Source organism: Mobula hypostoma (genome assembly GCF_963921235.1).
Source record: "Mobula hypostoma chromosome 24 unlocalized genomic scaffold, sMobHyp1.1 SUPER_24_unloc_1, whole genome shotgun sequence".
NCBI classification, from domain to species: domain Eukaryota; kingdom Metazoa; phylum Chordata; class Chondrichthyes; order Myliobatiformes; family Myliobatidae; genus Mobula; species Mobula hypostoma.
Window position 1 is genome coordinate 286,617 of NW_026948155.1, and position 13,621 is coordinate 300,237.

Sequence of the window (13,621 nt, forward strand, 5' to 3'; positions counted from 1 at the left end):
ATATGAGCAACTGTAGGCCAGTTAGCTTAACACCTATAGTTGGGAAAATGCTTGAAGCTGTCATTAAGGAAGAAATAGCGGAACATTTAGAAAGGAGTGGTTCCATTAGACAGACGCAGCATGGATTCAGAAAGGACAGGCCTGTTTGACAAACTTACTGGAGTTCTTTCAGGACATAATAAGTGCAGTGGATAGAGGGGAACAGGTGGATGTCGTATACTTGGATTTCCAGCAGGCGTTCGATAAGGTACCACACAAGAGTCATTATCAATAAGATACCGGTGCATGGAATCAGAGGAAGTGTATTGGCATGGATAGTGGGTTGGTTAACCAATAGAAGGCAGAGAGTTGGTATAAATGGGAGTTTCTCCGGTTGACAGTCAGTGGTGAGTGGGGTGCCGCAGAAGTCGGTGCTGTTTACCATTTACATTGATGATTTGGAAGAAGGGACTGAGTGTACTGTAGCAAAATTTGCTGTTGACACTAAACTGAGAGGAAAAGCAAATTGTACAGAGGATGTGCAGAGTCTGCAGAGGGATATAGATAGGTTAAGTGAGTGGGCCAAGGTCTGGCAGATGGAATACAACATTGGTAAATGTGAGATCATCCACTTTGGAAGGAATAATAAAAGAGCAGATTATTATTTTAATGGTGAAAGATTGCAGCATGCTGTTGTGCAGAGGGACTTGGGAGTGCTTGTGCATGAATCGCAAAAGGTTGGCTTGCAGGTACAATAGATTATTAAGAAGGCAAAGGGAATGTAGGCCTTCATTGCTAGAGGGATTGAATTCAAGAGCAGGGAGGTCATGCTGCAACTATACAGGGTACTGGTGAGGCTGCACCTGGAGTACTGTGTGCAGTTCTGGTCTCCATACTTGAGGAAGGATATACTGGCTTTGGAGGCAGTGCAGAGGAGGTTCACCAGGTTGATTCCAGAGATGAAGGGGTTAACCTATAAGGAGAGATTGAGTCACCTGGGACTATACGCTCTGGAATTCAGAAGAATAAGAGGGGATCTTATAGAAACATATAAAATTTTGAAACGGGTAGATAAGATAGAAGTAGGAAAGTTGTTTCCATTGGTAGGTGAAACTAGAACTGGGGGACATTGCCTCAAGATTCAGGGGAGAAGATTTAGGATGGAGGTGAGGAGAAACTGTTTTTCCCAGAGAGTGGTGAATCTGTGGAATTCTCTGCCCAGGGAAGCAATTGAGGCTTCTTCACTAAATATATTTAAGATACAGTTAGATAGATTTTTACATAGTAGGAGAATTAAGGGTTATGGGGAAAAGGCAGGTAGATGGAGCTGAGTTTACGGACATATCAGCCATGATCTTATTGAATGGCGGGGCAGGCTCGATGGGCCAGATGACGTACTCCTGCTCCTATTTCTTATGTTCTTATCTTATGGATAAGATCTTATTTTATCTATGCATCCTTATCTATATTGAGGTCCTCACCTCTCATTGCATCCATAACATCTGTCTTTGGCATGTTAGATGTGTCCTCCACCGTGAAGACTGACACAAAATAATCATTCAAAACCTCGGTCATTTCCTCATTACCCAATATCAATTGTCCCTTCTCTTCCTCCAAGGGACCTACATTCACTTTAGCCACCCTTTTCTGCTTTATATACAAACATTTGTAATTCTAAAAAATTCTACTATCTGTTTTTATATTTTGTGCTGGTTTATTTTCATAACTTAGCTTTTCTTTCTTTATTACTCGCTTAGTGGTTCTTTGTTACTTTTTAAAGTTTTCCCAATCTTCCAGTTTCCCACTACCTTTGGTGACTTTGTATGCACAAACTTTTAGTTTGATGACTTCTTTTATTTCTTCAGTTATCCAAGGCTGGCTCTTCCCGCACTTACTGTCTTTGCTTTTACCTGGAATATATTTCTGTTGAGCACCGTGAAAAATCATTGAAAGTCTTCCACTGTTCCTCAACTGTCCCTCCAAATAGTTTGTGTTCCCCAGTCTACACTAGCCAAATCCTCCTATATCCCAGCGTAGTCTCCATTGTTTAGGCATAGTACACTGGTTTTAGATCGAACTATTGCACCCTCCATTTGTATGAAAAATTCAATCATTATGTGATCACTCTTTCCAAGAGGATCCCTAACTACAAGATCACTAATTTTACCTATCTCACTGCACAGGACCAGATCGAAGATAACACATTCCCTTGTGGGTTCAGTAACATGCTGTTCATGAAAGCCATCATGGATACATTCTTTGAAGTCCTCCTCAAGACTGCCTCGGCCAACTTGATTCACCCAATCTATGTGCAAGTTAAAGTCCCCCATGATTACTGCTGTTCCATTCTTACATGCATCAGATATTTCTAGCTTATTGCCTGTGCCACTGTAATGTTGTTTTTCAGTGACCTATAGACAACCACCCAGTGATTTTTCTCCCTTTAATATTTTAACCCTTACACAGATGAATTCAACATTCTGCTCCTTAGATCTTATATTGTCTCTCCCATTGCCCTGATCTCATCTTGAATTAAGAGTGCTATGTCACTTCCCTTACCTTCCTGCCTCTCCTTCCATGTTACCTGATATCCTTGGATTTAATTCCCAATCCTCTCCACCCTGCTAACATGTCTCTGTATTGGCCACTAAATCATAGCCCTTCGTACTGACTTGTGCCACAAGTCCACTGACCTTGTTTCAAATAACACAGCCATTCAAATAAAGTACCCTTACACTCACTGTGCTTTTAAAATCATGTAATCTTTTACTCTTTTGCACTTGACTTTTCTTCACTCCACTCTTACTTTTTTCTATCTTTTACTTTTTCTTTATCTTTAGCCACACTTTTCTTTTTTTTAATTTATCCATACTTTGACAATCTGTTTCCTCTTTTCTTTCTACTGTCTATCTCCCCTTTCCACTCTGATGTAGGGTCTCTGTTGACAACTCCTTTCTTTCCCTGCTTGAGTTCCTCCAGAGCTTCTCATTGCTTCATATTCCAGCATCTGCAATTTTCTACATTTTCATTCAGGCTACGTTTGGTCAAATACTGCCTTAATACAACTGGTATTTGGTTGGACAACTTTTTATTAACCAGTGCCATCACAATGGAACAAATGGTCTCCTTCTGAATTACGAAATTTTTATTATTCTATGCATGCAAGTCAATATTTGAATGATGGCTATTGACCCCGAAATTATCACAAAACTTATTTACCTCTGTGAAAACCACTTCTTGCATAAAAATATACCTCAGTGGGTTCAGTTTCTAATTTAAATTGTTTGAATAGAATATATCAACTAATTCAGAACTAAATAGATGTCATATCATATTTGGGAATAATGATTGCATATTGCATTAAAGATCTGCCTTCGCCTTATTACAAGGTCAGAGCCCATGCTGCCAACAGTTTGCATTTTAATGAGATTCCCATTTTTGACTGAAGAATGACTGATCACAAAACATTATTGGTCTTTGTATGACCACTTATAATAAGAGGAGTTCCTTTATCCCACCCTCAGCACATATCCGAAACCTTGGTTTTCCTCATAGTGCCATTACCATTCCAGTTCCCAGCTTTTGTGCCTAGGAAGGTATCACCAGGTGAAGGTTTTGCAACAGAGGACAAATTCTATAAATTCATGTTGCCATTACTGTTCCCAATCTTTTACTGCTCTTTCTTAGTGGGTGAATTCAACTATTTCAAAGTCATAGAAGCAATGTAAAATCCTGAAAAGAGATAAGATGATTTGGTCCCAAGTCTAACACCTCCAAAAGTCAGTTTTGATGTGAAGTTTCCATTTGAAGAACTGAGCAACCTGACGATCCCAGGCTGCACAGCGTAGCAATACTGGCGTGGCACGTGAGACAGTCCATCAGTTTCGCAAAGAAAACACTGTTTCTTTTGAACCATTCTGTGTTGATTCTATGCTGTAGGGAGACAGGGTTCCATAGGCTCAGAAGTGAATTCTTTACAAAGGTAGCACCATTCAACAAAGAGCAGCTTGCATTTCTTCCATCTTGTGCAGCAGTTCTACAAAGGTTGGTCTTTGAGCAAGATTGTGGCTCCAGCAGTTCAACATAACATTGTAGATCTAAATTAAAAATGTGACAAAGAGAAGGTTCTCATTGTGGTGCCCAGTATATTGAAATAAACACCATAATAAACAAATAAACAATGATTGATGGGTAACAGCCTTGAAAATGTTATTCAGTTGTTAATTCATTACGTATGACAGAAGAATGCAGCCATACTGCTCTTTAACTGTCCCGTCCATCTTTACATGGTAACTTTACCCTCCAATTTTTTAATTCCTTTTTGAAAGTTCCTTTGAATTTGCTTTCACTAGTCTTTCATGCAGTAGATTGATAATAACTCACTGCATGCAAAATTTTTCTTCACCTTCTCTCATAACTTTATATATCTAATTCTTGTCACCTGTCAGCCTTGTTTGTTCCCAAGAATACAAACAAACCGATCCCACTTCTACTGATAATTCAAGCCCTCCAATCCAAAACACAAACCTTTTCTGCATTCACTTAGTTTATCAACATCCAGTGTACAGTACGTGACTGCTTTGCTTGCACCTTTGGAAACAACTCTATTTCTATCTTTTTTTTTCCTTTTCAAGACTCTTTTGAAGACCCTGACCTGGAGTTACACTCTGACTTGGGTTCTTTGTGGGAATGGGACCTGCTCTCAGGGCCTCACAACCGGCTGCTTTTTGATGTGCCAAGGACGCGGCCTGGAAGACTAGTGCACCACCTTCAGGGTGTCAATTTTCGTGGCTCTGGAGACCGGCTGATTCAAGGCCAGTGCCCCTGACTGAGGCGTCGCAGGAGAACATGGAACATCGGGGCAGCGGGTTAGCTGCCGGCTGTGTGCCCAAAGACCTGAACCTTTCTGGGGTTGATTCTCTGGGCGCAGAGCTTGGAAAAAGCGACGCAACGGGCTTTTAACATCATAAATCAGTGAGCTGTTTGTTATGTCTCCCCCTTCGCTGTGAAACGAGGATACCTCTCTTTCTCCTATTTGGGGGGAGGGGGAGGGAGAGGAGAGAGAGAGACAGACAGACAGACAGACAGACTGTGGTATGTCAAATTACCGGGTGAATGAGTAGTCTTTGAGGGACTGCAAGTCTGTGGGTTTATTGATGCTTTGCTGCATGCTTGAGTGCTCAGTGGAGGACGTTGATGCTTTTTTGCTGGTGGGGGAGGGGGGGTTCATTCTGCTTGTGTGTGGGAGGGGGAAGCTGGAGGGGGCTTTGGGGTTCTAGCATTTAACTGTCATTCATTCTTTGGGGCACTCTGTTTTCATGGATGTTTATGAAGGAAAAGAATTTCAGAATGTATATTGTATACATTTCTCTGACATTAAATGTACCCATTGAGATGTTGAGTTCTTTCACCAGTTTGATCTTTGCTCCAGATCTCTGCTGCTACAGTTGCTTGTGTTTCAATGTAGATAATGTTTAATCATTCTGCCTTCATCAATGCTCTCTACTACTTCAGTGAGGAGGAATTTTGTCAAAAACTCAGAGAGCTGTGAATGTATTGAAAACATTTAGCATGGAGTCTAATGGACATCCAAAGAACAAGAGAATAAAGGGCAGAGTGAGAAACAAACGGGAAGCTAAGACCGGATCAGCCCTGATCCAGTGGTGAAGTAGGCTTGATGGGCTTATTGGCCTGTTTACTGTTTACTTCCTTCTGACAGAAGCTAGGTGATAGTTAGAGCTTCTGTTGAAGTTACTTTAGAGAGGGAGCAGAATCCCTAACTACTTCTAAAATGGACACCAAGCATTAGTCTTGAGCAGCATGTTATGTGAAACCTCCATAAGTCATCCATAAGCCTACTGCTTATATAATCTTTTCATGGCATCATTTCTATAACTTCTTCCATCCCTGCAATCTTATGGGATATCTAAACTTGTAATCCTCTCTTGCAATTCTAATTCATTAGAGCTGTGACTTTAGTTCCCTCATCATTCTGGAATTCCTTCATAAACCCTTCCTCTTAACATCTCTCTTACTCAAATTTTTCATTTTAAAATGTTTTTCATCAATCAAAGTATGATGTAGTAAGTTCCTCATATCTGAATTGATGAAAAAATATTGAATCTTGAAAGGAGTTTGGATAGGCACATGGATGGAAGGAATACGGAGGGCTGAACTATGTATGCGTCAATGGGAATAGGCAGAATAGTGGGTCAGCATGGACTAGAAGGACTGAATGGTTTGTTTCTGGGCTGTAGGGCTCTATGACTAAGTAATGAATAGGAACATGAGTAGATCATGACTGATTTCAATCTCAGTTCCATTTTCCAACAGTCTCCCCATAGTCCTGGCTTTTGTTAAAACCAAAAAAATCTATTGAATGGACTCAATGATTGAGCTACCACAACCTACTGAGTTAGACAATCCCAAAGATTTATTGCCACTGAGTGAAAGATATCATCAACTTTACTTTGAACCAATGTCCCCCGGCCTCCTGCACCCCTCAAGCAGGGGGAGCTGGTCACCCAATGCTCTGCCCCTCAGATGAGGGGGGGAACTTGGTGCCCGCCCCCAGTTCCTCACCATATCAATGGGGGAATCTGGTAGCCCCCCTGGTTCCCCACCATACAGATGGGGAAGCCCGGTGTCCCCTGGTTCTCCACTCCTCAGACAGGGAAAATTTGTCCCTGAATCCTGCCTGTTGAGCCCTGTACGAATTTCCAAATGGCAATGAGATTGTACCTTATTTTTCTGTACCCAGCAAAATGTTTCCCCAAATCACCCGTACTCTTTGTACAGCTAACCTCCATCCCAGTGAAACAATCCGCTGAATGTTCACTGCACTCCATGCACACCTAAATATGCTGGTCTTTCAGAGACAAATAGTTATAGAACAGTACAATACAGGGTGTCCATTCTGAGCTATTAATCTGTCTTGTCCCATCGACCTATTGATGCAGTTATAAAGAAGGCAAAGCAGTGGCTATATTACATGAGGAGTTTGAGAGTCTACAAATGTACCATACAGAGCACTCTGACTGGTTGCATCACTGTCTAATATGGGGGCGCTGCCTCACAAGATCGAAATAAGTTGCAGAAACTTGTAAAATTAGTCAGCTCTATCATGGGTACCAGCCACTGTGATATCCAAGACATCTTCAAGGAGCGGTGCCTCAGGAAGACAGTATCCATCATTAAGGATCCCCATCACCCAGGACATCCCCTCTTCTCACTGTTACCCTCAAGAAAGAGGTCAGAAGCCTGAAGACACACAATCAGTGATTCATGAACAGCTTCTTTCCCTCTGCCATCCAATTTCTAAATGGACATTTCACCCATGAACACTAACTCTCTGCTTTTTTGTTTCTGTTATTTTCAACTACTTATTTTAACTGAACTATTTAATAGAAATGTAGATTTATAAAAAAACTTAATGTAACTTAATTTTTTCCTCTATTTATATATCTATCATGTACTTCATTGTACTGCTGCCATAAAGTTAACAAATTTCATGACATATGCTGGTGATATTAAATCTGATTCTGACCTGCACCCAGACCATAGGCTTCCATACCACTTCCATCCATGTACTTAGCCAAACTTCTCTTAAATATTGAAAATGAACCTGAATCCACGACTTTCACTGGCAGCTCATTCAACACTCTCACCACCCACCGAGTGAAGAAGTTTTCCTTCATGTTCCCCTTAAATATTTCACCTTTCACCCTTAAGCTATAAACTCAAGTAAATGCTCATGTAACCTCTGGAAAAAGCTGCTTGCATTTACCCTATCACAATCTTGTATAGTCATAGTCATACTTTATTGATCCCGAGGGAAATTGGGTTTCGTTACAGTCAGAGTGATTGTAGAGAATGCTTCAGGTACTGTTAATCACAGGTAACCTTGACCTCTCTACATATTTTTAATTGCTGTCATTTTTGTTTGGTAACACTCTTGTGATACAAAGGTAACTTTTAATATATCAAAAATGAATTATGGAATAGGAGTCTGTTATTGTGCGTTCTGCTGAGAATTCAGTTCCAGCTTTAGCACATCAGAATGAATTTTTCTCACACTTTTCTAAGTTCAAAGTACATATATGTCACCATATACAACCCTGAGATTCATTTTCTTGCAGGCATTCACAGTATATAGAAAGAAACATAATAGAATCAATGAAAAATATATACAACAGAGGTGGATAAACAACCAGTATGCAATAGGTAACAAACTGTGCAAATACAAAAAGAAAAGAAAAAGAAAATAATAATAATAATAATAATAATAATAATAAATAAGCAATAAATATCAAGAACCCGAGCTATAAAGTCCTTAAAAGTGAATCTTTATGCTGTGGAATCAATTCAGTGTTGGGGTGTTTGGATGATGAAGAGGAACGTGGTCATCAATCTGGAATCAGTTCAGTGTTGGGGTGTCCGGGTGTTGAAGAGAACGTGGTCATCGTTCTGGGATCAGTTCAGTGTTGGGGAGTCTGGATGTTGAAGAGGAATGTGGTCATCGTTCTGAAATCAGTTCAGTGTTGGTGTGTCTGGATTTGAAGAGAACGTGGTCATCGTTCTGGATTCAGTTCAATGTTGCGGTGACTGGGTGTTGAAGAGAACATGGTCATCATTCTGGAATCAGTCAGTGTTGGGTTGTCTGGATGTTGAAAAGGAACATTATCATCGTTCTGGAATCAGTTCAGTGTTGCGGAGTCTGGGTGTTGAAGAGGAACGTGGTCATCATTCAGGAATCAGTTCAGTGTTGGGGTGTATGGGTGTTGAAGAGTAAAGTTGTCATCGTTCTGGAATCAGTTCAGTGTTGGGGTGTCTGGGTATTGAAGGGAACGTGGTCATTGTTCTAGAATCAGTTTAGTATTGGGGTGTCTGGGTGTTGAAGCGTATGTGGTCATCGTTCTAGAATCAGTTTAGTATTGGGGTGTCTAGGTGTTGAAGCGTACGTGGTCATTGTTCTGGAGCAGTTCAGTGTTGGGGTGTCTGGGTGTTGAAGAGAACGTGGTCATCATTCTGGAATCAGTTCAGTGATGATGTGTCTGGGTGTTGACGAGGAACGTGGTCATCATTCTGGAATTAGTTCAGTGTTGGGGTGTCTGTATGTTGTAGCGGAATATGGTCATAAGATAAGTCATGTAAATGACAATGTCATGCAGGCGAATGGAAACCCTTACTATAACAGTGAAAATTAAGAAGTGGATTTTGGATTTTGTTACTACTGATCTGTAGTACTGGGCCCAGCAGAGTAACAGGTGATCCCTTCAGGAACTGTGATCCATTTTCCCTTCACACACCTTAACTCAAAAAAACAGATCCTTGATCTACCAAATTTCAGTTTAACTATGAGTTCCAGTCTGAAGCTTTCTGCCAAGTGGACATCATCGACAGTGGATGTAATCTACATGGACTTTAGCAAGACATTTGACAAGGACCCACATGGGAGTTTGGTCAAGAAGGTTCAGTTGCTCAGCATTCAAGATGAGGTAGTAAATTGAATTAGATATTGGTTTTGTAGGAGACCCCATAGAGTGGTAGTAGATGGTTGCTTCTCTGTGACTAGTGAAGTGCTGCAGAGATCAGTGCTAGGTCCACTGTTGTTTGGCATCTCCATCAATGATCTGGATGATAATGTGATTAACTGGATCAGAATATTTGTGGATGAAACCAAGACTGGTGATGCATCGAACAGTGAGAAAGACTGTCATGGCTTGCAGCGGGATCTGGACCAACTGGAAAAACAGGGTGAAAAACTGAAGATGGAATTTAATGCAGACAAGTGTGAGGTGTTGCACTCTGGCAGGACCAACAAGGGTAGGTCTTATACAGTGAATGGTAGGGCACTGAGAAGTATGGTAGAACCAGGAGATCTGGGAATACAGGTCCATAACTAGTTGAAAATGGCATCACAGGTTGATAGTGTCGTAAAGAAAGTTTTTTGCACATTGGTCATAAATCAAAGTATTGAGTTCAGGAGATGGGATGTTATGTTAAAGTTATATAAGACACTGATGAGGGCTTATTTGATGTATTGTGTGGAGATTTGGTCACCAACCTTTCGGAAAGATGTAAGTAACATTGAAAGAGTACAGTGAAAATTTACAGGGATGTTGCTGGGTCTGGAAGACTTAATTATATAGAAAAATTGAATAGGTTTGGACTTTATTCCTTAGAATTTAGAAGATTGAGTGGAGATTTAATAGAAGTATACAAAATTATGAGAGGTATAGATAGGGTAAGTGCAAGCAGGCTTTTTGAATTGAGGTTTGGATGGGGCTACAACTAGAGGTCAAGGGTTAAGGGTGTAAGGTGAAAAGTTTAAGTGAAACAATAGGGGAAACGTCTTCACTCGGAGGATCATGAGAGTGTGGAACAAGTTGGCAGCGCAGCCCTACTGGTTGTTATGGTGGGAGATTTTAATTTCCTAAATATGGATTGGCATCTCCCTAAAGTGAGGGATTTAGATGGGGTGGAGTTTGTTAGGTGTGTTTAGGAAGGTTTCTTGACACAATATGTAGGTATGCCTATAAGAGGAGAGGCTGTACTTGATCTGGTATTGGGAAATGAACCTGGTCAGGTATCAGGTCTCTCAGTGGGAGAGCATTTTGAAGACAGTGATCAGAATTCTATCTCCTTTACCATAGCATTGGAGAGGGATAGGAACAGACAAGTTAGGAAAGTGTTTAATTAGAGAAAGGGGAAATTTGAGGCTATCAGGCAGGAACTTGGAAGCATAAATTGGAAACATGTTCTCAGGGAAATGTACGGAAGAAATGTGGCAAATGTTCAGGGGATATTTGTGTGAGGTTCTGAGTAAGTATGTTCCAATGAGACATGGAAAGGATGGTAGGGTACAAGATCTGTGGTGCACAAAAGCTGTTGTAATTCTAGTCAATTCTAGTCAAAAGGTTCAAAAAACTAGGTAATGATAGAGATCTAGAAGATTATAAGGCTAGCAGGAAGGAGCTTAAGAATGAAATTAGGAGAGCCAGAAGGAGCCATGAGAAGTCCTTGGCAGACAGGATTAAGAAAAACCCCAAGGCATTCTACAAGTATGTGAAGAGCAAGAGGATAAGATGTGAGAGAAAAGGACCAATCAAGTGTGACAATGGAAAAGTGTGTATGGAACCGGAGGAAATATCAGAGTACTTAATGAATACTTTGCTTCAGTATTCACTAAGGAAAAGGATCTTGGCGAATGTAGGGATAACTTACAGTGGACTGAAAAGCTTAAGAATGTTATATTAAGAAAGAGGATGTGCTGGAGCTTTTGGAAAACGTCAAGTTGGTTAAGTCACCGGGACCGTACGGGATGTACCCCAAGCTATTGTGGGAAGCGAGGGAAGAGATTTCTGAGCCTCAGGCAATGATCTTTGCATCATCAATGAGGATGGGAGAGGTTCCGGAGGATTGAAGGGTTGCGGATATTGTTCCCTTATTCAAGAAATGGAGTAGGGATAGCCCTGGAAATTATAGACCAGTGAGTCTTACTTCGGTGGTTGGTAAGTTGATGGAGAAGATCCTGAGAGACAGGACTTATGAACATTTGGAGAGGCATAATATGATTAGGAATAGTCTGCATGGCTTTGTCAAAGGATGGTCATGCCATACAAGTCTGATTGAATTTTTTGAGGATGTGACTAAGCACATTGATGAAGGTGGAGCCGTAGATATAGTGTATATGGATTTTAGCAAGGCATTTGATAAGGTACCCCATGCAAGGCTTATTGAGAAAGTAAGGAGACATGGGATCCAGGGGTCATTGCTTTGTGGATCCAGAACTGGCTTGCCCACAGAAGGCAAAGAGTGGTTGTAGATGGGTCATATTCTGCATGGAGGCCGGTGACCAGTGGTGTGCCTCAGGGATCTGTTCTGGGACCCCTACTCTTTGTGATTTGTATAAATGACCTGGATGAGGAAATGGAGGGATGGGTTAGTAAATTTGCTGATGACACAAAGGTTGGGTGTGTTGTGGATAGTGTGGAGGGCTGTCAGAGGTTACAACAGGACATTGATAGGATGCAAAACTGGGCTGAGAAGTGGCAGATGGAGTTCAACCCAGATAAGTGTGAGGTGGTTCATTTTGGTAGGTCAAATATGATGGCAGAATATAGTATTAATGGTAAGACTCTTGGCAGTGTGGAGGATCAGAGTGATCTTGGGGTCCAAGTCTATAGGACACTCAAAGCTACTACACAGGTTGATTCTGTGGTTAAGAAGGCACACAGTGCATTGGCCGCCTTCAATCGTACGAGTGAGTTTAAGAGATGAGAGGTATTGTTGCAGCTATATAGGACACTGGTCAAACCCCACTTGGAGTACTGTGCTCAATTCTGGTTGCCTCACTATAGGAAGGCCATGGAAGCGATAGGAAGGGAGCAGAGGAGATTTACAAGGATGTTGCCTGGATTGGGGAGCATGCCTGATGAGAATAGGTTGAGTGAACTTGGCCTTTTCCCCTTGGAGCGACGGAGGATGAGAGGTGACTTGATAGAGGTGTATAAGCTGATGAGAGACTTGATTGTGTGGATAGTCAGAGGTTTTTTCTCAGGGCTGAAATGGCTAGCACAAGAGGGCATAGTTTAAGGTGCTGGGGAGTAGGTACAGAGGAGATGTCAGGGGTAAGTTTTTTACAGAGAGAGTGGTGAGTGCATGGAACGGGCTGTCAGCAGCAGTGGTGGAGGCAGAAACAATAGGGTCTTTTAAGAGACTCCTGGATGGCTACATGGAGCTTAGAAAAATAGAGGGCTAGGGGTAAAGCTTAGGTAGTTCTGAGGTAGGGACATGTTCGGTACAGCTTTGTGGGCCGAAGGGCCTGTATTGTGCTGTATTTTTACTATGTTTGTATGCAATATTGAAGAGAAGTTTGGATAGTTAAATAGATGGTGGGCATGGAGGGCGGTGGTCCCGGTGCAGGTCAGTTGAAGTAGGTGGTTTAAATGGCTCAGTATGGACCACATGGCTGAAGGGCCAGTTTCTGTGCCGTACTTTTCTTTAACTCTAAGTGATCTCAAGAAGCTCAATTATATTTCAATCTTTCCATGGATTCAGTTTCATGTGTTTCTCCCCACCCACTACAAAGAACCAGATTTAGACATTCGTTCTACTGTACAGCTGCTTACCTCTCTTGCACAGTCTTGGGGTGCTGGTAGGCGTCTGGTTTTTAGGACTTCGAGCATCTGGAAGACCATGTGTCCTTGTTTATCTGAACCAATCATTCTTTGATACTCCTTTTAAAAAAATGGAAAAGATGACTGTGCCTCCTGAGGTTTCTCCCTTGTTCATATTGGGTGGAGCAAGCAGACACACGCAACTTCTTCACCCAAATGCAAATCTGATTTAATCAGTCTCCTAATCCAACTCATTCTTTCCCAGTACTTAATGACTATTCAGACTTTTCTGACCAAACACTCAGAAAAGTAACCCAACCACTATCTATTGACCATCCTAGCTACTCTGCATTGTCTTTCTGTATGTTTTAAAATTGATTTTTAAGTTATCTTACACATTTTTAAAGCTATTAATGGTCTGAGAGCAGAGAACATCACAGAAGCACTTTCAATTTACTATCCTGCTGGAGCTCTCAAGTCTTCTTCTCTTGGTTTCTTTAAATTTAAGCAATTTCTGTCAA

At 41.3% G+C, this 13,621-nt stretch overlaps 1 protein-coding gene across 1 annotated transcript in view; it reads right to left on the reverse strand.

Annotated features, from left to right (window-relative positions):
* Window positions 1-3,062: 3,062 nt before the first annotated feature.
* Window positions 3,063-13,621, reverse strand: part of LOC134341307 (tyrosine-protein kinase JAK2-like) — a gene marked incomplete at its 5' end in the record, with an annotated part of 117,416 nt that continues 106,857 nt past the window's right edge. Inside the window, 2 exons of the mRNA XM_063039185.1 lie at window positions 3,063-4,076; window positions 13,113-13,220. Of these exons, the coding sequence (XP_062895255.1) occupies window positions 3,972-4,076; window positions 13,113-13,220 (213 nt within the window). The remainder of the gene's footprint in view (window positions 4,077-13,112; window positions 13,221-13,621) is intronic.